The 23,478-nt window shown below is 38.6% G+C and overlaps 2 protein-coding genes across 7 annotated transcripts in view; one reads left to right on the top strand and one right to left on the bottom strand.

Moving 5' to 3' along the window:
- Window positions 1-12,828, bottom strand: part of XPO5 (exportin 5) — a 48,349-nt gene extending 35,521 nt beyond the window's left edge. For 3 of the 4 annotated variants that reach the window (XR_009701559.1, XM_061196152.1, XM_061196154.1), the window contains exons 1-10: window positions 12,531-12,828; window positions 10,999-11,120; window positions 10,027-10,099; window positions 8,807-8,944; window positions 8,461-8,643; window positions 5,510-5,536; window positions 4,776-4,961; window positions 4,055-4,131; window positions 1,123-1,222; window positions 162-245 (exon numbers count right to left, since the gene is read on the bottom strand). Coding sequence is in view for 3 of the 4 variants with exons in the window: in XM_061196152.1 (XP_061052135.1) it covers window positions 162-245; window positions 1,123-1,222; window positions 4,055-4,131; window positions 4,776-4,961; window positions 5,510-5,536; window positions 8,461-8,643; window positions 8,807-8,944; window positions 10,027-10,099; window positions 10,999-11,120; window positions 12,531-12,635 (1,095 nt within the window). In the remaining variant the exon portion in view is untranslated. The remainder of the gene's footprint in view (window positions 1-161; window positions 246-1,122; window positions 1,223-4,054; window positions 4,132-4,775; window positions 4,962-5,509; window positions 5,537-8,460; window positions 8,644-8,806; window positions 8,945-10,026; window positions 10,100-10,998; window positions 11,121-12,530) is intronic. The other variant, XM_061196153.1, reaches the window with a different exon arrangement.
- Window positions 12,829-12,968: 140 nt separating this feature from the next.
- POLH (DNA polymerase eta) overlaps window positions 12,969-23,478 on the top strand; it is a 29,857-nt gene continuing 19,347 nt past the window's right edge. For 2 of the 3 annotated variants that reach the window (XM_061195038.1, XM_061195040.1), the window contains exons 1-4: window positions 12,969-13,221; window positions 15,759-15,899; window positions 16,140-16,274; window positions 17,712-17,929. In XM_061195038.1, coding sequence (XP_061051021.1) covers window positions 15,763-15,899; window positions 16,140-16,274; window positions 17,712-17,929 — 490 coding nt within the window. In that variant the 5' untranslated portion in view covers window positions 12,969-13,221; window positions 15,759-15,762. The remainder of the gene's footprint in view (window positions 13,222-15,758; window positions 15,900-16,139; window positions 16,275-17,711; window positions 17,930-23,478) is intronic. The other variant, XM_061195039.1, reaches the window with a different exon arrangement.

Raw genomic sequence — 23,478 nt, 5'->3', positions numbered from 1 at the left:
GAAGAAGACTCAGCAATTTTCTTAATGCAATGCTACAACAGTTATTCCCTAGGATCTTAAGAGTCACATTTTATACTTCAGCTGCTAATTACTTCCGGCCATAGCGCTCGATTTTAATTCACTTAACTAAAATTTTGAGAAGTCACCTCCATAAAGTTTACCTGACTTGGATGAGTTGTGAAAGCCAGAAAAGATTCCAGGTATTTTCCAAAGTTTGCTGGTGTTTCTACATCAGAATCCACACCCTGTAGGACAAAAAGACCACTACATTAACGATGTTGATGGGGAGGTCAGGGTAGAGAGTGGAGTAACAAATACAGACAACTTATACCCTCAAAAATTTCAGGTTTGAAAGGACTTTATGCTTCCTTGTGGCCTAAGGAAGGCATCATTTCAAGGGCTAAAACACAGGAAAGCTGCTTTACCTCCTTAATCATCATCATTAAAACCTATTCTGTGGTCAAATAGTAAACAAGAGTATTCATTTCAGAAATCCGTAATTTCTTCAGATCTAGTCTAGTCACATCTCTGTGACCTAACCTATTAAATAACCACTTGACGGTACACATCTTATGTCTGAAGTTCCATCCTCTCTAGCCATTCAAGCCACCACAAAAAGGCATAACATCAAGCGCAAATGTCTGTACCAATATCCTATCTTTTAACACGTAAGACTGAGTATTAAATATTTCCCTAAAGACAGTTAATTCCAGGTCAATCAGACTAAAGTTTTCTTTTATGATCTAATAATACATCCTTTAGATTTGGGAAAAGGGTTCTTTATTCAAATCCATAATGTTTCATGACCTAATAGGACTTTAAAGGGTAATGCACTCGGTAGACTGAAGTTTTACAAGTACCAAAATGAACAGGAGCAGCAACATTGACTTTATGGAATAACAGATGTGAATGTTTACTATTGACATTAATAATTGACTTGTTAAAAAAAACTATATCATTCAAACTCAATTAAAATAATTTAATCTATAGAATTATAAGAAATAATCTGTAGGGAAATGCCCCCCTCAGGCTAAAATCAATGGCATGTGTCACCCCTTACACAAATATAACTTTCTAAATCCTCTCCTCAAATGGCCCTGAAACTCTCCAGAAAGTGCTCACCAGCAATGCACACAGCTGATTGCCCAGAGCACACAACACCTGACAGAGTCTCTTCAGGAAGACATAGTGTTTTTCTACCAAGCCTCCTCCGTCAGCAGTCCTGAAGAGGAGAAAACAGTGTGATTAGCAGCACATCAAGAGCACCAAAGAGAGTCCCATGGAATGGAGCTGTATGTGGTCTGTGCTCCAACATTCAAATTTCAGTTGATTATTAAAGTTAAAAAAAAAAAATCAAAAAACAAAACTAACCCCCAAACCTCCAACCAAACACTGAAAGATCGATGAGGAATAGGGTTCAATGCCATCTCATCCTTCAACAGACACTCTAATTTTGGGTAATGCGGTCCTTGAGTACTTTGGGATAATATTGTAAACTCTGAGCATGACTCCACAAAGCAATACATATACTTATATGCATAAAAACTGCACAAAAAGACATTGGTTGATACTGAGGAAGGACTTAGATCTCTAGGGAAGCATGCAGTAATTCCTTATACCACTGACAAAATCAAAAGGACTATAATCAAGAGAATGAAAAGACAAGTGACAGACTAGGAGAAAATATTTGCAAAAGACACATCTGATAAAAGACTTATCCAAAATATACAAGACCTCTTAAAACTCAATAAGAAAAAAATCTGATTAAAAAAATGGGCCAAAGACCTTAATAGACACCTCACTAAAGAAGATACACAGATGGGAAATAAACATATGAAAAGAAGCTCCACATCAAATGTCATCAGGGAATTGCAAATTAAAACGAGATAGCACTATACACCTATTAGAATAGCCAAAATCCAGAACACTGACAACACCAAATGCTGGTGAGGATGTGGAGCAACAGGAACTCTCATACATTGTTGGTGGGAATGCAAAATGGTACAGCCCCTTTGGAAGACAGTTTGACAGTTTCTTACAAAACTAAACATACTCTTACCATGTGATTTAGTAATCACACTCCTTGGTAATTACCCAAAGGAGCTGAACATACAAAAACCTACACACGGATGTTTATAGCAGCTTTATTCTTAATTGCAAAAATTTGGAAGCAACCAAGATGTCCTTCAGTAAGTGAATGGATAAATAAACTTTGGTACATCCAGACAACAGAATATTATTCAGTGGTAAAAAGGAATGAGCTAACCAAGCCATGAAAAGACGTGTAGGAACTATAAATGCATGATACTAAGTGAAAGGAAACAATCTGAAAAGGTTACATACTATATGATTACAACTATACAACATTCTGGAAAAGGCAAAACTATGGAGAAAGTAAAAAGATCAGTGGTTGCCAGGAGTTTGGGTGGGAGAGGAGGGATAAATAGGCAGAGCACAGAGGATTTTTAGGGCAATGAAAAAAAACCTGTAAGATACTATTATGATGAATACATGTTATTACACGTTTGTTGAAACTCAGAGAACGCACCCATAAAATGTATAACACCAAGGTGAACCCTAAGGTAAACTATGGCCTTTGGATGATTATGATGTGTCAATGTAAGTTCAACAGCTCTAACAAATGTACCACTCTGATAGGGGATGGCTATAATGGGGGAGGCTATGCATGTGTGGGGGCAGGGAATATATGGGAAATCTCTGTACCTTCCCCTGAATTTTGCTGTGAACGTTAATCTGCTCTAAAAAAACAAAACCTTTTTTTAAAGACGGTATTCAAAATATAACTTGGTATCTCATTTCTCCAAGTCATTTAGTTCAGATCAGTAATCACTTATGTGCTATTTTAGAATGCAAATACCCCTTTAAATTAAAAAAAAAAAATTATTTGGTGGCAAGACCTGACCTACAAGGATGTAGGACGATTCGCACTAACGAGAATTAATAAGGACTGGTGTGGACAGCAGCCATATTAGCGTGTTCTGGAGGCAGTACAGTATAACGTAAAAAGCATGGGCCTCAGGGTAAGAAAGACCTAGGCTCTAGTGATGTTGAAGGACAGCGTGGCATCATGGTTTCTAGTACAGGCTCTGAAGTCTGAGTTTGAATCATAGCTTTACTAACCAGTACAGTAGGACAAATGGAGATGGGACACCTCAGTGTGAATGTCATAGTCTCTAGGGAACTAAGAAATGGGCCCTGGAAACAGTAACTACAGTGGCCACCCAAAAGACATGTTATTAGTTTAATTAACAGGACTCCTTAAAAACAGACCTGTAGTATCCATAGGAAAGAGCCATCATAAAAGCTATGTTAGAATGGACAGTAAGAAATTTTAAGTAATATATCTGTGTCTCACATCTTTTCATTTGTCCCTGGCACCAAAAGTGAAGAAAGAGTATTGAAGAAAAATGGGTGCTGTGACAGTTTCAACTACTGTAATACACAGTTCTACCTGACTCCCTGGTAAGAAAAACATATCAGAAAATGCTTTAACATTTTTCAGAGCGATTAGAAGAAAATAAGCAGAAGCCACTATTTCAGGACATAGAATGTTTTTACAGGATTTATACACATATTTCACACTGACCACATTGTTCCTGCTGCTTCCTAGAGCCTCAGCACTTCAGGCATTGATTACTTTGACAAGGAGAGAGGGAGGAGTGTCTCGAGTTCTGCAATCAAGGAAGGCCCTGGGACAGACTCTGATCAGATCAGAGCATTCTCTGGCCTAGTCACCAAGGCTACTAGGAGGCTTAGGGATCATCAAAAGCAGACAAAGAGAACCAAGGAGATGAGCTGTCTGGGGAGAATGTGGAAAACTGTGAATGTGAGTGGATGCTGAGTCAACAGCCACAACTTATTTACAGCATAAGATCTTCAAAAAGGTGAAACAGTCCCTTTAAGAGTGCCTGATTTTCCTATTAAAAACACAGTCAACTGACTGCCAAGAGTCAAATAGGAACTTCAGATACATCCAAATGAGATACAAAAATGACAAAGAAATTAGAAAACACATAGAAAAGAAGATACTCACTGCGCAGCGGAGAGTATATAATGCATGGCAACATCTCCAAATAAGACCATCAAGGGCTTCCGGTCTTCCAACTTGCCCTAGACCCGATTTTAGGGAAACACAGGTAATACAAACTATGTTATTAAAAACCTCCAAGTACTAACAACTTCTATACCTATATAATCAAATATACTGTCTTCCTAATTTCTCACATAGCCCTGGGGCTAACTGAACACTGAAAAAAACTCAACTCTTTAAATCCAAATCTGGATAAGACTTATATTTTAAAATGTGTTGGGCAATAATGATGATATGAAAGCAAAATAAATTACATCTGAAAATAACATTCATATGGAGAAAAGAGTCACAATCCCATTTGTTAGCCAAGACAGCTATAAAGCCAGTATAGTCACCTTCTACAATTCTTTGACATAACACTATGTGAGTTTTAAACTTTAACATTACGCTTATATAGTTTCTTAAGCATGAAGTACCAAGATTCACAGCTCTTTCAAGAACCAAGTAGCCCTACAAATCTCTATATATCCTGACAATGGATTCCTAGGATATCGGCAAACTGTTGTCCAAAAGGTTGGAGGCAGGTAATTAAGTTGGTGTCAAGTAAAACAAAAAAACAAACAAAAAAACCCAAACCTTTAAATGTCTTTCACCACAACATGGAATTAAACACACATATGCATCACTCAGAGACTGTCAAAGTCAGTTTGAAGTGGTAACTTACTTTCCTGCTGACTGCAATGAGAAGACACTCAGCTGCTCCCAGCTGAAGTTCCTGTTCGTTCAGAAGCAGGCACAGCATCTCCAGGAGTTTACAGTTTTCAGCAGTAATGTGACTCATGGACACCCAGTCAATGTAGCCCGCTAGAGTATTCAGTGCTGCAATTCCTACTCGACAGTTTGCTTGGGCCTGCACGAAAAGAAGTAACTTTTAGCCATTAAGTCCTCACTAACAGACAAGAAAGCTGTGATTACACCCGAGCTCCTTCTACTTTCTAATTCTAAAAAGAAAAACAAACAAAAAAATGTACTCATGCAACTGTTACTGATAGGCAACTCAAAGGTTTTCTTCTGATACACAATCACGTATCAAATGATGGCATTCTTGATGCCCATCAGTAAGACTATATTGGCATGTGTGGCCATTTTACGTCCTTCAAGAAATCCCAGATATTATCATTTTAACTCCCTTCCACCATAGCTCAGTGATCAAATAAACCAAGGCTGAGGGAATTCCCTGGCGGTCCAGTGATAGGACTTCTTGCTTTCACTGCTGAGAGCATGGGTCTGATCCCTGGTCGGGGAACTAAAGCTCCTACAAGCCGCACGGCACGGCCAAAAACAAAAGCAAAACAACAAAAAAAAACCAAGGCCAAGGTCACCCTCCACTAGGTATATGCATCCCTGTACCTGAAAGCCTCAAAGAAGCCTCCTTCCAACTCCACCAAGAGCTCTTACCTTTGACTCCTGAGAATTATCTGTCTTCTGAAAGAAAAGAAGTATAAGGATCTAAATGTTTTTAAAGAGCAAAAGGCTATGTAATAACTTTCCAGCCCCATAATCTAGGCCCTTGAACAATGATTTTCAAATACTCAACTTTTAATCTTGGAAAAGAAGACAACTTTACTAAGAACACAAAACTGATATTCTCCCAAAGGAGGACGGGTTATTTTAGTTTCAGCAATATGACAAAATTTACTAGAACATTAAGATCCACAAAGACAGTTTCAACACACACAGTTTACAAAGAAATACAACTAACAGATGAACAATGAAGCAGGCTCAACATTGCTAGTGATGAAAGAAATATAGTTTAAATCAAAGTATTAGCATTTTTTCTACATTAAAATAGAGACAAATTATAACTGGCAAAGGTATACTGAAATGATGTAATGTTAATGGAAAAAAGCAAGGAACAAAATTAAAATGAGTACCATTTATGACCGTGTATGTAGGGACATAACTGTAGGAAAACCACAAACACAAAAATATTAAATGCTAAATAGACCAAAATAATGTCTGCTCAGTAAATTATACAATTTATAATTTTACAAGCAGGAATAACAACTCCTGAAGTACTTGAAAACTTACCATCATTAGCATCATAAAGGATTTGTTTTACAATTCCTTTTCTCAACTTTCAAAAAGTAATTTTTCTAACAAAGAACAAGTATTAAGCCCTCACCATCAGTGGTCAAAGAGCGGTGTTAATGGGGCAGAGATGAGTAGAACCCTCTCACCAGCATCTACTAATGCTGCCCAAGAAGGAAAGGGATCCAGGCAACAACAGCCAAGGCCAGCCTTCACCATCTCCTCCAACAAATCCTGCATTCCCATTCGGATCCTATCCTCCTGCCCCCTGGGACCAGTACAGGAGCCAGGTGATGGGACAGGGAGAGTAAGCCTACTCATCCCATCCTTGTTTACCATTCAGCCTACTCCCTAGGTGGGAAGGTGAAGGGATGGAAGCAGAGAAGGAACTATGAGGAAACTGAGAAGTTTCAGGTACAAGAGATGTCCCTTGGTGCGCTCTGGTCCTGGTAGCCTGGTTTAACAGATGGAGATAATGGACACCAAGGCTAAAGAAAAACACCAGTGGATGTACTTCTAACTTGTGTCAGACCATCATCAATCGGCCCTGCTCTGGCACGTTGGCTAGATTTCTAGGGCATTGAAGGATTCATAATTTGTTCACGTCTCTTAGGGATTAAATCTCCTAGGGGAAAATGAAAAGAATACCTCTTTGGACTTCCCTGGTGGCACAGTGGTTAAGAATCTGCCTGCTAGTGCAGGGGACACGGGTTCGAGCCCTGGTCCAGGAAGATCCCACATGCCGCGGAGCAACTAAGCCCGTGCGCCACAACTACTGAGCCTGTGCTCTAGAGCCCGCAAGCCACAACTACTGAGGTCCGCACGCCTAGAGCCCGTGCTTTGCAACAAGAGAAGCCACTGCAATGAGAAGCCCGTGCACCGCAACAAAGAGTAGCCCCCACTCGCCGCAACTAGAGAAAGCCCGTGCAGCAACGAAGACCCAACGCGGCCAAAAATAAATAAATAAATAAAAAAACAAACCAAAAGAAAACCACCTCTTTCACCCTCAATACACATAGGTTTTTAAATGCAAATACTTGGTATTTTCTTTTGTAAAATCTCAGGGAGATATTTTGGGGGAAAGAGTCCATTCTGGTAAAAAGAATGGGGCGTGAATTCCACTATAATCACTTATTAGGGGATCTTCAATAATTATTCTCTGAAATTCAGTTTCCTCATCCATAATATGGAGACAATACTTTCTGACTCTTAGGGCTGTTTTGAGGATTAAATAACATGTAAAGCAAGAAAAAGTATATGGCATATATTAGGTATTCATTGTGAGTTTCTCCCTACCCTGACACCAATAGTACCTTGTCATCATTTGTGTTAGTATCTAGTGCTTCCCTGAAAATAGACTTAAGGAAGATGTCAGCGGTAGAAAACCCCTGGCAACCCAAATTCTAATGATTTTTTGTGTGTGAAATAAGCATGTATGAGGATTCTAGATTAGGGTTCTGAAACCTCAATACTATTGACATTTTGGGTCAGAAAATTATTTTGGAAGACTGTTCTGGGCATTATAGAATGTTTAGCATCGTGCCTGGCTTCTACCCATTAGAGGCCAGTAGCAACCCCTAGTTGTGACAACCTGGGGGGCAAAATCGCCCCTCCTTTTGAGAACCACGGTACTAGATTAACTTTCACACGGCCTTCTTCTAAAGGCTCTCTGCTAAAAATGACAATGATTGGAAAGACAGTATCTGGTTTGCCTTTTTCTGCAGAAGAAAAACCTCATCAGGAAGAAATACCAGGAATCATGTAATCGAGATTAATAAAACTTGGCACAGTTTCCACTGCAAAAGGGACCAAGACTAAATGGGACATCGAAATTTAACAGGGATACTATCCTGACCTATCAGGAATCTGGGTTTTCAAATATTAAGAATTAACCTTCAGGGAGTTCCTTGGTGGTCTAGTGGTTAGGATTCGGTGCTTTCACTGCCGTGACCCGGGTTCAATCCTTGGTCAGGGAACTGAGATCCCACAAGCTGTGCGGCATGGCCAAAATTTTAAAAATAAATTAAACAAACAAAAAAAGAAATTAACCTTCATTTTCATACTATTTTCTTAGGAATTTTCTTACTATAAAAGGAATTATTTTTTTCTGGTAGGTATGGAAACTCATTGAATTGAGCTTCTTAGAAAATTAATTCCAGTTTTTCCTGTCATCTTTGTTTCTTTTTTGCTTATAAAATAGCCATTCCGTTTACTAAACTGAACACCCTAGTTTCTTGCTAAAGGATTAACTTTAAAAAACAAACAAACCCACTCATGTTAGAAAAAAGAACTTCAGGGAGGTGGTATTTATCCCTTACCACTTGTTGGTACTTGTTTACATTTTCTTGAAGCGTGTTAAGTAGAAAAGTGAAGATTCTTTCCATGTTCTGGGTTAATGTCTGCTGGATATCCCTTCGTCTTTGAGGGGGTAGCGTCTGAAAGGTCACTACATCCTCTGCCAGTCGCAAAAGGATGAACATCACTAATTCTGTCTGTGTTTCCTATACCAATAGAGAGAAGGTAGTTAAATGAAACCGAAATATGTTTTTCATTATAAATATGACCAAAGGCTCTTTTCTGCTGACAAGACAAACCAACCAACCAAAAAAACCCTGAAGAGCAAACAAAAACAAAAACCTGACTTGATACAGCTGTACTACATACCCCTTGTTTGGAAAGAGTGTCCAATTCTATTAGCATGTCAGGCCAGTGCTGTGGCCACTCCCGCTTGATCATTTCTACTACAATTCGAGACAGAACATCTTTAATATGGTTCTCCTCTTCCAAAATGTTCAGTGTTCCCTGAAAAAGAATAAGAGATATTAAGAGGTCTGCAAGACTGAATTCAAGGGAAAAAATTGGGCTGTAAAAGTGTACGAAACTCATGAGCAGGCCTACTTTTAAACTAAACAGAATAAGCAAACCTGTTCTCCATATCTGAGTCACCTGTCCTGAATTCTCACTAATCATCCCTCCCACTTAAAGCTTAACAGAGGGTTACATCGGCTAATAAAATGGCTGTCTCATGGAGCAAGGAAGACATAACTGCTCTTCTCCTTTACAAACTGAAGAGACTCTCATATTGATTGTTTTCATTTTGTAAGAGGGCCAGGGTGGAAAAGTATGGAAATAAGGAACACATTGGGAGGCTGATAAAGTGGGACAATAAGGAGCAACTGAATATTTTACCAATAGTTCTAGTATTAGAAGATACAGAAAGACCATTACTGGGACTCTCTTCTGAAGTTTGATATCAAGACTAATGAATTATGACTTCTATCAAGTTTCCCCAGAATTAATAAAATACAAATCCTTAGCTAGCTAAGTTAATAATTTTGAAGGGAATTTTTTTTTCTCCTATTAACGACACTAGACTTTGGGGACGTAAAGGGGTGTGAATTCCCCTGCTCATGCCCTTTGTGAAACAGAACATAAAAGGCTATGGATTCTAAACATGTTCAAAGTCATATTCTAACACCTGAAACAAACTCATTCAGCATATTTTTTATTGCTAATATCATAAAGTAATTCACTTTAGAATAAAAGGAAACAAATAGCAAAGTGTAATCTAATTTAGAATTGATTAATCTAAGACTCTTACTCATTTGCTGAAAATGTTTAATCTCTCTGCCCTGTCTTCATAATTTTAAAAACAGAAGTCAACACATACGGGATTAATTAAATCCAGTAAGAGAAACGTGATGAACTGTGATTTCTAGTGATGGTGGTTCTTTTTATCTTGAAGGTAACATTTAATATTATATAAAGCATGCTGTTTGACCTATGCAGAAGCAGTGAATTTTTACACAAATGCTACATTGGAAAAGTCATACTTTGTCTAAACTACCTCGGAAACACAAGTCTTCCAACCAACCATTCCTTACATTTGCAATCAGCTCCATGACACTGTTCTTCAGATAGACCTTCTCCAATCGAGACATGCTGTTCCACCGAAACCTGGCCACCAAAATGCATAAAGTCAACAGAACCAAATTAGAAGTCTTCTCTTCAGAAGAGATTAGCTTTGATTCCTGTGTTAAAATTATGCTGGTGATTTCATTAAGAAACTATACTTTGGATTTTGGTATCCTTCAAAGAATGGACAGAAACAGTCCACATTTAACCAAAATGCTAACAGAAAAAAAGAGTTTTACATAGGCAGTAGTCCATTAATTAGAATCAACACAGGATCTGTGCACAGATGAGCTTTTCCCCTTGATTTTATTGACAGACCAAAAGCAAATATATACCTGGGACAACTGCAACAATGTAGCTGATTCTCAGAAAATAGAATTTGAAAACACTAACTTCCTTTCTGAACTGGCTTAGGGAAGTAATAGCACAATTCCAGAAAAACTGTCGCTAAATCTTAAAAGCTGATGCTTCTGATAGGCACTGGGAGTAGGAGACTCAAGTTAGGAAGGGTTTTCAGTTATTCTCATATAATCTTGCTTAGAATTTGCCATTCACACTCAAACTTAAAAAAGAAAAGAAAAGAAATTAAAGGCATGTTGCCTAATCAGAGATTCATTTACCTATACACTGCATTATTCTAAAAAAACTCTGAGGTCTGCTGGCATATATTAGGAGCTCAATAAATGCTAGCTAAATGACTATGAGCTAATACTTGCAGAATGCTTAGTATGTACCATGCACTTACACAGATGAAGAAACTTGAGAAAGGTTAAGTTCCGAATGAGAGCTCCCGTGAGGCTGTGATAACCTCTCAGGAATCATTCCTTTCTCTCTGGGGATTGCTCTTTTCTACTCACCTAAACATTATCTCTATGAGTTATACAAGAAATAAAGATTTGCTCTCTCACACACTTGAGTGGTAAGGTCCAAAAGCTCCTTACTTGACAACGTGTTCCAGGATCTGAAGGCCAAAATGTCTGACGATGGCAATTTGTGTTTTCTCAGCCAACCGCAAGCCACAGGGGACACATATAGGGCACTTTTCTTTAAACTCCTCACAAAACTGAAAAGAAGAAAAGTTAGTGTTTCCCTTAGGAGCCAAGAGAGAGTAAAGACTAAAAAAAAAAAAACTTCATCTTCAACTCCAACCTGAGCTATATTTTTAAGCTGCAAAATCTAGATCAGTATTATATGAATAAAGAACTGATAAACATTCCTTTCACTTTGATAGTTCCAGATTTCCCATGCAATGGCCAATTAGTGTTAGAAAAAATAAATTTGACATAAATGAGTAAAAAATTGTTAGAGATACACCCCTGAAGTATACAGGTAAAATGACAATTTCTAGGATTTGCTTTAAAAACCTTTGGTGGGGGGAGGGATAAAGCAAATGTGGTAAAATCTTTACAGCTGCTGAGTTTAGGCGATGGGTATACACAAGACCATTGCAGTATTCTACTTTTGTGTCTATCTTTAATATTTCATAGTAAAAGACAAACTAATAGAACCCAAATATTTCTGATTCCAAATCCTGTGGCATACATCTATATATTGTAAAGTTTCCTCCAAGTGATGCTCACTCTACTTTATGAAGTTACAGCTCTTAAAATACGCACGGCACGAATATTTCTTCCTAGAGGTCATTTCTCACAGCCCACATACATTGCTTGATGGGGGAATAAACTCGAATTGTATTAGCATCCCCATTGGTTTTGTATTAGCATTCCCAAATTACACCACAAGAGTCAGTCCCGGTAGCAGAGCATCCGACAGTCAAGAAAACTACTTTCAGGAAACCAAAAGACCCTTGTTAAAATGCAAAGTAAGTGGTAGAAGTTCATCTTTGCGCAAAACAGCCTAAGAATATCACACAATAAAAAACATGGGGGTGGGGTGGGGTGAGAATTAGGCCAGAAATACCCAAGACACAGAAGTGGATTATGGAGAGGTGTAAGGGTGTTAAGTAAAGGGGCACTAGAGGGGCTGGAGCTCGGTTAGGGCGGGTCAGGAGTGGGTCAGCAAGGAAACGTTTAGTGCAGCGGAGCCTATAAAGAATGTGGCCGGTGTTGGGGACGGGTTGGACACGTGCGCCACGGGAAGGCGAGGGGATGCAGGGATGTGGGGTTTGAGGGAATAAAGTGGGTGCAGCCGGCTGTGGAGGGGGTCGTGGTACGGAGAAGAGTAAACAGAAGTGGCGAGGGGGGAGGAGAGGGCAGTGGGAAGTGGTGGTGAGATGAGACGGCCACAGAAAGCTAGGGACGAGAGCGTCCCGGGAGAAGGGCAGGCGCGGCGAGCACAGAAGACGGGGAGTGGGAAGAGGCGCAGAAAGCGGCGAGGGGAGGGCCCCCAGAGGTTGGGGACCGAGGTCCAGGGGCCGCGTGGGCGGGAGACGGCCAGGGTCGTGGGCTGCGCCGGTACGGCTGGGGCTGGGGGAGGGTCTCGGAGCAGGCCCGGGGCGACAGACTCCAGCTACCTTGAGGGCTTCTAGCCGGTAGCGCTGGGTGGAGCTGGGGTCCATCATGATCGTCACCGCTTTCACCAGCTGCTCGCACAGCGCGTTCACTTGATCCATCGACATGTCTAGTGCCACGCGCCGCAAGCGCGCACCACGGACGTCCCGGAAGCACTAGGCACGGACCGCTCCGTTGGCGGGACCACACGCTGGTACCCGGCCGCGGCGGGCTGAAGGGGGACGGTGGGGAGCGGGAGGAAGAGCGTTAGCCGCAGAAGACCCAGCCGGGAAAAAGCCAGCGCTGCGCACGCGCCCGACCCTCCAGTACGCATGCGCCCGCGGAAGTGGCGACTTCCTTTTGAAGGTTGCTCCTTGGTGGGCGGAGCGAGAGACTTAGGGGCCGCGATGCGCAGGCGCGTCAACGGCCCTCGGCGGCGCGCGCGCTGTATAATTGTCGGGAAGGCTGTGCGCAGATCTCGGTGGCTAAGGCTGGACCCGCCCGGCTGTGCCGGCTGCTGCCAGGGCGAGGATCGTCTGCGCGCCTAGGTCCTTTTCTCCTTCGTTGCCGGGAATAAATCTCTCTCGAAACCGACTGATCCGTTCCCGGAAAGGGGACGGATATTCAAGACCACTTCATCGTCCTTCCAGTGGACACCGAGCCCAGCATCGGTGGCGTCCGCTGGTGGCGGTTTTGCCAAGTGTTGTCACATTGGTAAGAGAATTTAGAACCGTTCGGTATCTCTGTTTTTAGACTTTTCATGTTGCCTTGGCTATTGGTTGTATAATATAGCAGTGACTGGGGACAACATTGGGCCAAAATTACATGAAATAGAAATACTTGCTCACAGAGAGAAAAGGCCCTGGTATTGCCTCTTAAGAGGATTTTTCTTGTGGAAAAAAAATGGTAGCTCTTAAACCTCCTTCTTCACCTGTACGTATTTTCCTGGGGTGTGTTATCACCTGATTGGCACCAAACTTGTTTTGTAAAAATTGGGGTAAATCGAGATCGTTAATGATGAATAATTGCAAATACCGAAGGTTTGTACAGTTTTGATCATTTGAAGTGCTATATATATCATATGTATGAAACATATATATGTATATCATATGTATATATAATATTTATATGACTTCAAAATAGTGTAATCCTTATTCCCAAAGGAGGGTTTTGGCAGAGAGTATGTTTCATTTTTCAGCTTTAAAAAACCCTTGCTTTCTCCAGCAAAATACATAAACTGAAAACTAAAACAGTTGAAATCTGAATATCCGTTTTGGTTTTGTATATTTAGGAAATGTTTGCTGTACTTAAATCACTGCTCCCTGTTCATACTCCACTTCTAGTGTTTGTATCTAATATGGTACTTACCTGGGTGTGTGTGTGTGACAATGCATTTACTGTTTTTAATCTGGCGTTATCTGTTCCAGGACTGTACAAAAGCCACTTCAAGGTAAAGTGATTTCTGACATGTTATGGTTTTAACTTATAAATGTTTAAAGTATTACGTTCTGCCTGTTTTAGGTGAGTGGAATTTGTAAGGAATTAATGCCTTGAATACTCTGATTTTTTGAATTCATCATTTTCTTTCCCCTAATCTTCCAGCTTTGTAGTTGCATGACACTTTTTTCAAGGTGAATGTTAATTTTTGACACTTTTAAAAAAAAAGAATACAGTTGAGTGCTTACTCAACTGTATAACCTGTGTTCTCTCATATTTAAATCATGAATTACTGTGTTTCCACAAATATCTTATTTACTTTAAGTCAGTGGTTTTCAATCTCTGCTTTTAAAAATCATGAGAGAGAGAGAGCTTATTAGAGAGAGCTTTTAAAAATCATGATGGCCAGGTCACACCCATACCAATTAAGTTACATGTCTGGTGGTAGAAGCCAGAAATCAATAGTATTAAAGGTTCCTAGGTGATTCTAATCTGTAGCAAAGTTTGCAGAGCCACTGCTTTAGTTTACTGAATCCTTCTTTTAGATTTCTAACAATGTTAAATGAAAACATTAGTCCGTATTCACTGTGTATAAGGTTTGTTCTTTCAGTCTAGCATCCATACCTTTATATATGTCTGTCTACAAATAGTATGTAGTATTGTTTTCTTTTTGTCTTCAAAAATTTACATGAATGGGTAGAAAATCACCTTTAGAACATCACAAAGTAATTGTGACAGGCCAGATCCACTGATGGGTGCTTAGTGGTTGAAAGTTTGAGGAGAAACAGGGTATTTGCATAGTCTCAAAGTATCTCTCCTAAGAAAGGAAAAAATAGTAGCTTTACAGTGAGAAACCTAGCAAACACTATCTCAACTAAATGATATGCTTAACATCACCAGTATTAACACACAGCGACATCATGAACCTCCCAACGTGATACACTGAGAAAAGCAGAACCCTTCCATAATATTCTTGCTAAAAATGCATAACCTCAGTCTAATCAAGAGAAAACATCAGACAAACCTAAACTGAGAGACATTCTCAAAGCAACTGAGTAGTTCCCTTCAGAAGTGTCAAGGTCATGAAAAACATGAAGTGTCACAGATTGGAGAAGACTAAGGAGACGTGATGACTAAGACTGGATCCTAAGCTGGATCCTGGAACCAAAAATGAACATTAGTGGAATAACTGGTAAAATTCAAGTAAAGTTTGTAGTGTGAATATTATACTAATGTTCATTCTTTAGTTTTGATAATTGTGCTGTATAAAATGTTAGCATTAGGGGAAACTGGGTATAGGAGAACCCTACTATATTTGCAACTTTTCTGTAAGTGTAAAAGTATTTCAAAATAAAAAGTTTTTAAAATTCACATGAATGCTTTGATATTATATATCATTTTCTGCTTCTCTTTTCCCTGAACTTATATTTGAGATTTGTCTATCAACTAGATTAACTGTTGACTTTATCCCTCCATTGACGTGCATTGTGGTTTTAATTTGCATTTCCCTATGACTAATGATGCTGAGCCATTTTCATGTGCCTGTTGACTATTTGTATATCTTCTTTTGTGAAGTGTTCAGTTCTTTGGGGGGATGGGTATTCTTTAAAGCTTTCAATATTTATTACCTTTCTAAAGTTGTATCAGTTTATTATTTTCCTGCCAGCAGTATATGAAAATGCCTGTTTCATTATTGTTAGTTTCCATGTTCCCATGCTTATGGTAATTCAACAATGGAAGAATGGAAATATAATTTTCTTTGGTACTTTTTATTCAGTATCCTTTCTAATTGTCCATAAAATATTGTCTTACAGAAAAATGGCTAATGGACAAGACCGGGTAGTTACTCTAGTGGACATGGACTGTTATTTTGTTCAAGTGGAACAGCGGCAAAATCCTCATTTGAGGAATAAACCTTGTGCAGTTGTACAGTACAAATCATGGAAGGGTGGTGGGTATGTGTCATAGTTATTGTTGTAACTCTCAACTACTGTTTTAATCTATAAGAATACATGGCACTATGCTAGGTCCTGTTTTTGAGGGTTCTGAACTGCTGTGTTTGAGAATGAATAGTAGCATCAGTGACCAAAAAGTTTCTACTATTATGTTGATAACCTATTCATCATGTTAAATTTTAGTTATTTTTGCTTGTGATCATGTAATATTTTTCTGTTCCCCTTTTTTCCTAACCTTAGAATCATTGCAGTAAGTTACGAAGCTCGTGCATTTGGGGTCACTAGAAACATGTGGGCAGATGATGCTAAGAAGTTATGTCCAGATCTTCTACTGGCACAAGTTCCTGAGTCCCATGGAAAACCTAACCTCACCAAGTAAGAAGAAAAGCTTGTTTAAGGGGAATGGAAGAGTTGGAAGCATTTCATGGGGCTAGGAACTCATGTTTCTAATTCGTTTTATGTAAATAACATCTGAAAAAGTTCCCTTTAGTCAGCTAAATTTTCAGTGTGGAATGAAAACAGATTTTAGTATTGCGTTTTAGGAACAGTTCAGAATCATTATTACCTATAATAATTGCTACCCTTAATACCCTTTCAGTTCCTTAATTATTTAAAAATTGGTTGTTATAATTAAAACTTAATTCCATTTCCCATGTTCTCAGGCCAAAAGTCTGAAGTGTTTGAAGTAATTAAATTGACTGTGAAACTAATAAGAGTTTTTCCAGAGAAGGCTGAGTCAAACTCACATTCTAGTGCAATATCTAGAATTATTTGCCAGAATTGAACAGTCCCAAAGAAGCTTAATTTCTCTGTTTTTGAACTGAGCTATCTGCCCAGATTTTAGAAAGTTAGCCTTGGAATGGGAGGCATTAGTATAGGCATAGCCAAGTTAGAGGTAGATACAAGCCCCAGTCATTATAATAATCCTAATAGCTAGTGTATAGTGAGCATATGTCATATGCCAGGCACTGTGTTAAATTCTTCATTGGCAGTGTCTCTTAAATCTCACATTGTTATAAGGAAGGTTCTAGTATTATCCACCCCCCCCGCCCCCCCACACACACAGATGAGGGACCGATTTAGAGAGGTTAAATAATTTAAGTTCACACAGTTAGGAAGTGGAAGACTGAGGATTCAATTTTTTCAGATCTCCACATTCTCACAGTACACTATACTGTGTGGGGTGGTGTGTGTAGGGATCATGCTTTGACTTGGGACTTGAGATATTCCTGAATTCACCTATCAGTTAGAAGTCTAAAGGTGGAGTGTCATAGCCAACCTCACATTGGAATTATTGCCAGAAAAGAAGACAGATTTGACTGAAGATTGATACTGTAACCCTAAAGTAGAATTAATTCAGCTAATGGATATATGCTATGTTGTATTGAATAGAATTTTATGGTGGGAAAGACAATGTAACTTCCCAGAAATATAGTTGACTTCAGAGTGTGATTTTGAAAAGCCGCATGCCACCAACTTAAAACTGGATCATTTATTTTACTCTTAAAATCTTCATCAAATAATGAACAAAGGCAGTTTTAGAAAATTTAGGAATAAGTTTGTAGACCAGAGAGTTATTAATAAAGACTTGGTAATTTAAAATTATTATTTTAATAATTAACCTGAGATGCCAGGTTATAAAAATAAAAATATGATTTGCAGAAACATATATATACTTAGTTTATCAAATATTTTTTAAAATACCTTGGAGTGATTTACTTAAGAGTCTGTGAAAGAACACCAACTACTGCAATAGAGCATCCTCGCCTTGCTCTGTATGTGTGTGAGTATATTGTGCTCTCATGCTCTTAGGTACCGGGAAGCCAGTGTGGAAGTGATGGAGGTAATGTCTCGTTTTGCTGCGATTGAACGTGCCAGCATTGATGAGGCTTTTGTAGACCTGACCAGTGCTGTACAAGAGAGACTGCAAAAGCTCCAAGGTCAGCCTCTCTCAGCAGACTTGTTGCCAACCACCTACATTGAAGGGTTGCCCCAAAGCCTTACAACAGCAGAAGGGACTGTTCAGAAAGGTACTTCCATAGCATCATATTGCTTCTGCTTCCTGCCTTTGGAACCTGCTTTGCTTGGTCACACTGCTCCTTCTTGGATTGATTGAAAGGAAACTTAAACTACAACGTGAATGAATCACAAGGACTCACATGGAAGCATATACAAATTCTCTTATCTTTCCAGGTATATGGATGTTGAGAAGCTGTGAAATCTGCATTAACATCAAGTTTCTCTTTAGACATAACTAGGGCAGGTTAAAGTTATCAGTAGAAGGCTGACTGAGCACTTCCGTTATTTGTAGGTTAATTTATATTATTGTAACTTGGTTCATAAGAAGAGTGAGCTTTTTTAAGGGGACCTAAACAACAGGGAGTTGAATTACTCAAAATTTCTAATCAGTTCTCAGAATAATGTCATCGATGGGCTGTTCAAGGCCTCTCTCATTTTACTTTACTTATTTTACTTCTTTTCCCCTTCATAGTGATTCCCCCTTCTCCCTTCCTACCCCACAAACCCTCTGGCACTCACTGATGTATATCTTCTTAAATATGTATATGTCTTTATAAATTGTACAGTGTTGCTTTGTACATGTGCTTTTAATTATTTTTATTTGTCTGCTATTATCATTTTTCATTTATTTTTTATTTATTGAAATATAGTTGATTTACTGTTACTTTCAGGGGTACAACATAGTGATTCAATATTTTTATAGATTATACTCCATTTAAAGTTATTATAAAATAATCACTGCATAATATATCCTTATTGCTTATTTATTTTATGCACAGTATTTTGTATCTCTAAAACCCCTACCCCTATCTTGCCCCTTCCTCTCCCCTCTCCTCACTGGTAACCACTAGTTTGTTCTCTACATCTGTGAGTCTGTTCCGGTTTTGTTGTATTAATTCATTTATTTTTTAGATTCCACATATAAGTGATAACACAGTATTTGTCTTTCTCTGTCTGACTTATATAACGTATGCTTTTAAAACTTGTGCTTTTTAAGCACGTGAAAAGGTGCTCAACATCACTAATTATTAGAGAAATGCAAATCAAAACTACAATGAGGGGCTTCCCTGGTGGCGCAGTGGTTGAGAATCTGCCTGCCAATGCAGGGGACACGGGTTCGAGCTCTGGTCTGGGAAGATCCCACATGCCGCGGAGCAGCTGGGCCCGTGAGCCACAATTACTGAGCCTGCGCGTCTGGAGCCTGTGCTCCGCAACAAGAGAGGCCGCGATAGTGAGAGGCCCGCGCACCGCGATGAAGAGTGGCCCCCGCTTGCCACAACTAGAGAAAGCCCTCGCACAGAAACGAAGACCCAACACAGCCATAAGTAAATAAATAAATAAAAATTAAAAAAAAAACAAAACTACAATGAGGTATCACCTCACACTGGTCAGAATGGCCATCATCAAAAAATCTACAAACAACAAATGCTGGAGAGGGTGTGGAGAAAAGGGAACCCTCCTACACTGTTGGTGGGAATGTAAATTGGTACAGCCACTATGGAGAACAGTATGGAGGTTCCTTAAAAAACTAAAAATAGAACTACCATATCGGGGCTTCCCTGGTGGCACAGTGGTTGAGAATCCGCCTGCCAGTGCAGGGGACACGGGTTCGATCCCTGGTCCGGGAAGATCCCACATACCTTGGAGCAACTAAGCCCGTGTGCCACAACTACTGAGCCTGTGCTCTGGAGCACGCGAGCCACAATTACTGAGCCTGCGTGCTGCAACTACTGAAGCCCGTGCACCTAGAGCCCATGCTCCACAACAAGAGAAGCCACCACAGTAAGAAGCTGTGCACCACAACAAAGAGTAGTCTCTGCTCGCTGCAACTAGAGAAAGCCCGTGTGCAGCAATGAAGACCCAACACAGCCAAAAATAAATAAATAAGATAAATAAAGTTAAAAAAAAAAAGAACTACCATATGACCCAGTAATCTCACTCCTGGGCATATACCCAGAGAAAACCATAATTCAAAAGTATACATGCACCCTAGTGTTCATTGCAGCACTATTTACAATAGCCAAGACATGGAGGCAACCTAAATGTCCATCAACAGGAATGGGTAAAGAAGATGTGGTACATATATACAATGGAATATAACTCAGCCATAAAAAAGAACAAAATAATGCCATTTGCAGCAACATGGATGGACCTAGAGATTGTCATACTGCGTGAAGTAAGTCAGACACAGAAAGACAAACATGATATCGCTTATATGTGGAATCTAAAAAAAAAAAAGGTACAAATGAACTTATGTACAAAACAGAAGTAGCGTCACGGATGTAGAAAACAAACTCATGGTTACCAGGGGATAAGGTGGTGGGGGAGGGATAAATTGGGAGAGTGGGACTGACATATACACACTACTATATATGAAATAGGTAACTAATAAGAACCTGCTGTATAGCACAGGGAACTCTACTCAATACTCTGTAATGACCTATATGGGAAAAGAATCTAAAAAAAAGAGAGTGGATATATGTATATGTGTGACTGATTCACTTTGCTGTACACCTGAAACTAACACAACATTGTAAATTAACTATACTCCAATAAAAATTAAAAAGAAAAGATGCAGTTGAGTATAAACTGCATCAGTTTGCTGTGAAACAATGTTTAAAAAAATTTGTGCTTTTTAATTACATGATAGTACTGTTATTATAGGTCTCATTCTTTTTCTTAATTTTCTTTCATTGCTGATTTTATACATCTATTCATGTAGCTGTATTTATGTGTAATTGATTGCTTTTAATTGCAGCATAATCCGTGGTATGGATCTAGCATGTTTACAGACCCTTCTCCTACTGATGAGTTCATTGGTTGCTTCTCACGTCCTTCTGTTTATATGATGAATGTCCTCATTAATCCTCTTTTGGACATATGCAAGGGTTTCTCTGGGAAGTATTTTCAGGAGTGGACTGCTAGATTATAGGGTATACACATACACTTAGTTTCACTAAATACTGCCAAATTGCTCCCCAGAATAGCTGTAACAATTTGCCCTACCTCTGACAGTACACAAGAATTCCTGTTTCCTCCATAGCCTCACCAGCAATTGGTATTATCTAATATTTTAAAGTACCTGCCAATGTGATGGCTATAAAGGGGTATTTTATGTTTTGTGGTTTGTTTTAATTTATACTTCTCTTTATTAATTGAGGTTGAGCTTCTCTTCATATACTTGTTAGCCAATTGAGTTTCTACTTTTGTGAATTGCTTATTTATAATCTTCACCCAATTTTCCATTGGATTTCTGCCTTTTTTTTTTTTTTTTGGAAGAGCTCCTTGTGTATCCTAGTTGTTGGTCCCTTGTCTATTTTTGACTCTTCAAATAGCTTTTCCCAAGTCTGTCATCCATTAACTTTGTTTATGCTGTACTTTGTTGAACAAATTCTTTTAGTCCTTCAGTTTTTCACCTATGGTTTGTGCATTTTGAATCTCATTTTAGACATCCATTTCTACCAGATGTTCCTAAAGACATTTTTCTACATTTTCTTCTATTTGCCTTATAGCTTATTTTTAGGTATTTCAGCTATATGGAGTTTACCTTTATTTGATTTAAGGTAGGGAGCCACCTTAGTTATTATTCTTATAGTGAGTCAGTTTTCCCAACAATTATTTATTAATAATCCATTCTTTCTCAACTTATATATCAGTGGGTCTGTTTCTGTAGTGTCCCATTAGTGTCTGCTTCTGCTTCAGAAACACATTATTTTTATTAGTTTGTAGTATGTCATAATATTTGATAAGGACTCCCCTCTGCTTTTGTTTTTCAAAATTGTCTTGGCTATTTATGCACCTTTATTGTTCAATATATGTTTTAGAATACATTAGTTTAATTCTTCAAAAAATCCTGGGAGTTACATTAAATTTACATATTTAGAGAGGATAGTTATCTTAATGCTAAGTTATCCCATCCATAAACATTTCACCAATTTTTTAGGTCTTCATTTATGTCCCTTTTAGTGATTTTTGTTTATTTTTTAAAATTTATTTTATTGAAGTATAGTTGATTTACAATGTGTTAATTTCTGCTGTACAGCAAAGTGATTCAGTAAGACATATATATAATTCCTTTCATATTGTTTTCCTTTATAGTTTATCACAGGATATTAAATATAGTTCCCTATGCTATACAGCAGGACCTTGTTGTTTATCCATTCTATATACTATAATAGTTCGTATCTAATAATCCCAAACTCCCAATCCATGCCTCCCCCTGCCCTTGGCAACCACAGGTCTGTTCTCTATGTCTGTAAGTCTGTTTCTGTTTTATAGATAAGTTTGTTTGTGTCATATTTTAGATTCCACATACCTTTTAGTGATTTAAAAAAAATTTTTTTTTAAATAATTTTTTGGAACAAGTTGCTTTTATTTTTTTAATATTTATTTATTTATTTAGGCTGCGCCAGGTCTTAGTTGCAGCACGCAGGATCTTTGTTGTGCCGTGTTTAGTTGCGGCATGAGGGATCCTTAGTTGCTGCATGAGGACTACTTAGTTGCGGCATGTGGACTACTTAGTTGCGGCATGCACTCATAGTTGCAGCGTGCATGTGGAATGTAGTTCCCCGACAGGGATTGAACCCGGGCCCCCTGCATTGGGAGTGAGGAGTCTTACCCACTGGACCACCAAGGAAGTCCCCCTTTTAGTGATTTTTTAAATTAAAATTTTTGATTTATATTTCTGCTGCTTCTGAAATCTAGAATCCAGTATGTTTTCCTTTTTCTTTCTCATCTAAACTTTTAATTGATGTAATATACATAAAGTATATAAATTGTACGTGTACACCTTGAGTGATTTCACAAAGTAAACCCACTTCTGTAAGCAGCACCCAGATCAAAAAACATCAGAATTCTAGAAGCCACCTTTGCCTACCCTCCCAGTCATTATCTATTCCTCTCCCCCCTATCCTATATAACCACTGTCCTGATTTCTATTTAGCTTAATTTTGAACTTTATAAAATTGAAATTATGCAGTATATACTTGAGTCTGGCTTCATTCACTCAACATTGTGAGATTCATCCATTCTGTTGTATATAGTTGAGTCTCTGTAGTATTCCATTGTATGAATATACCACAATTTACCCATTCTACTGTTGATGGATATTTGGGTTTTTTCCAGTTTTGGACCACTAAGAATAGTGCTGCTATGAACATTTTTGTAAATGTCTTTTAGTGTATGCATTTCTGTTGAGCATATGACTAGAAGTGCTCAGTTATGGGGTTTGTCTGTAGTCAGCTTTAGTTTGCCTGTACTCAGCGTTAGTAGATACTACCAAAAGGTTTCCAAAATGGTTATACTGATTTATAATTCCACTAGCGGTATATGAGAGTTCTAGTTGTTCCACATCTTTTTCAACACTTGCTTTTTTCTCTTTTGTTTTTTAGCCATTTTGATGAGTGTATAGTGATATCATATTATGGTTTTAGTCTGCATGTTCCTGGTGTTAATGAAATTGAGCACCTTTTTATAAGTTGATGACCATTCTTCTTTCATGAAGTGCCTGTTTAAGTATTTGCCCATTTTTTTGGTTTAATTGTCTTATTCATCTATAGGA

The sequence above is a fragment of the Eubalaena glacialis genome, chromosome 7, assembly GCF_028564815.1.
Source record: "Eubalaena glacialis isolate mEubGla1 chromosome 7, mEubGla1.1.hap2.+ XY, whole genome shotgun sequence".
NCBI lineage: Eukaryota > Metazoa > Chordata > Mammalia > Artiodactyla > Balaenidae > Eubalaena > Eubalaena glacialis.
The sequence above is the reverse complement of the archived record's forward strand: the minus strand, read 5'-3'. Positions and strand labels throughout refer to the sequence as shown.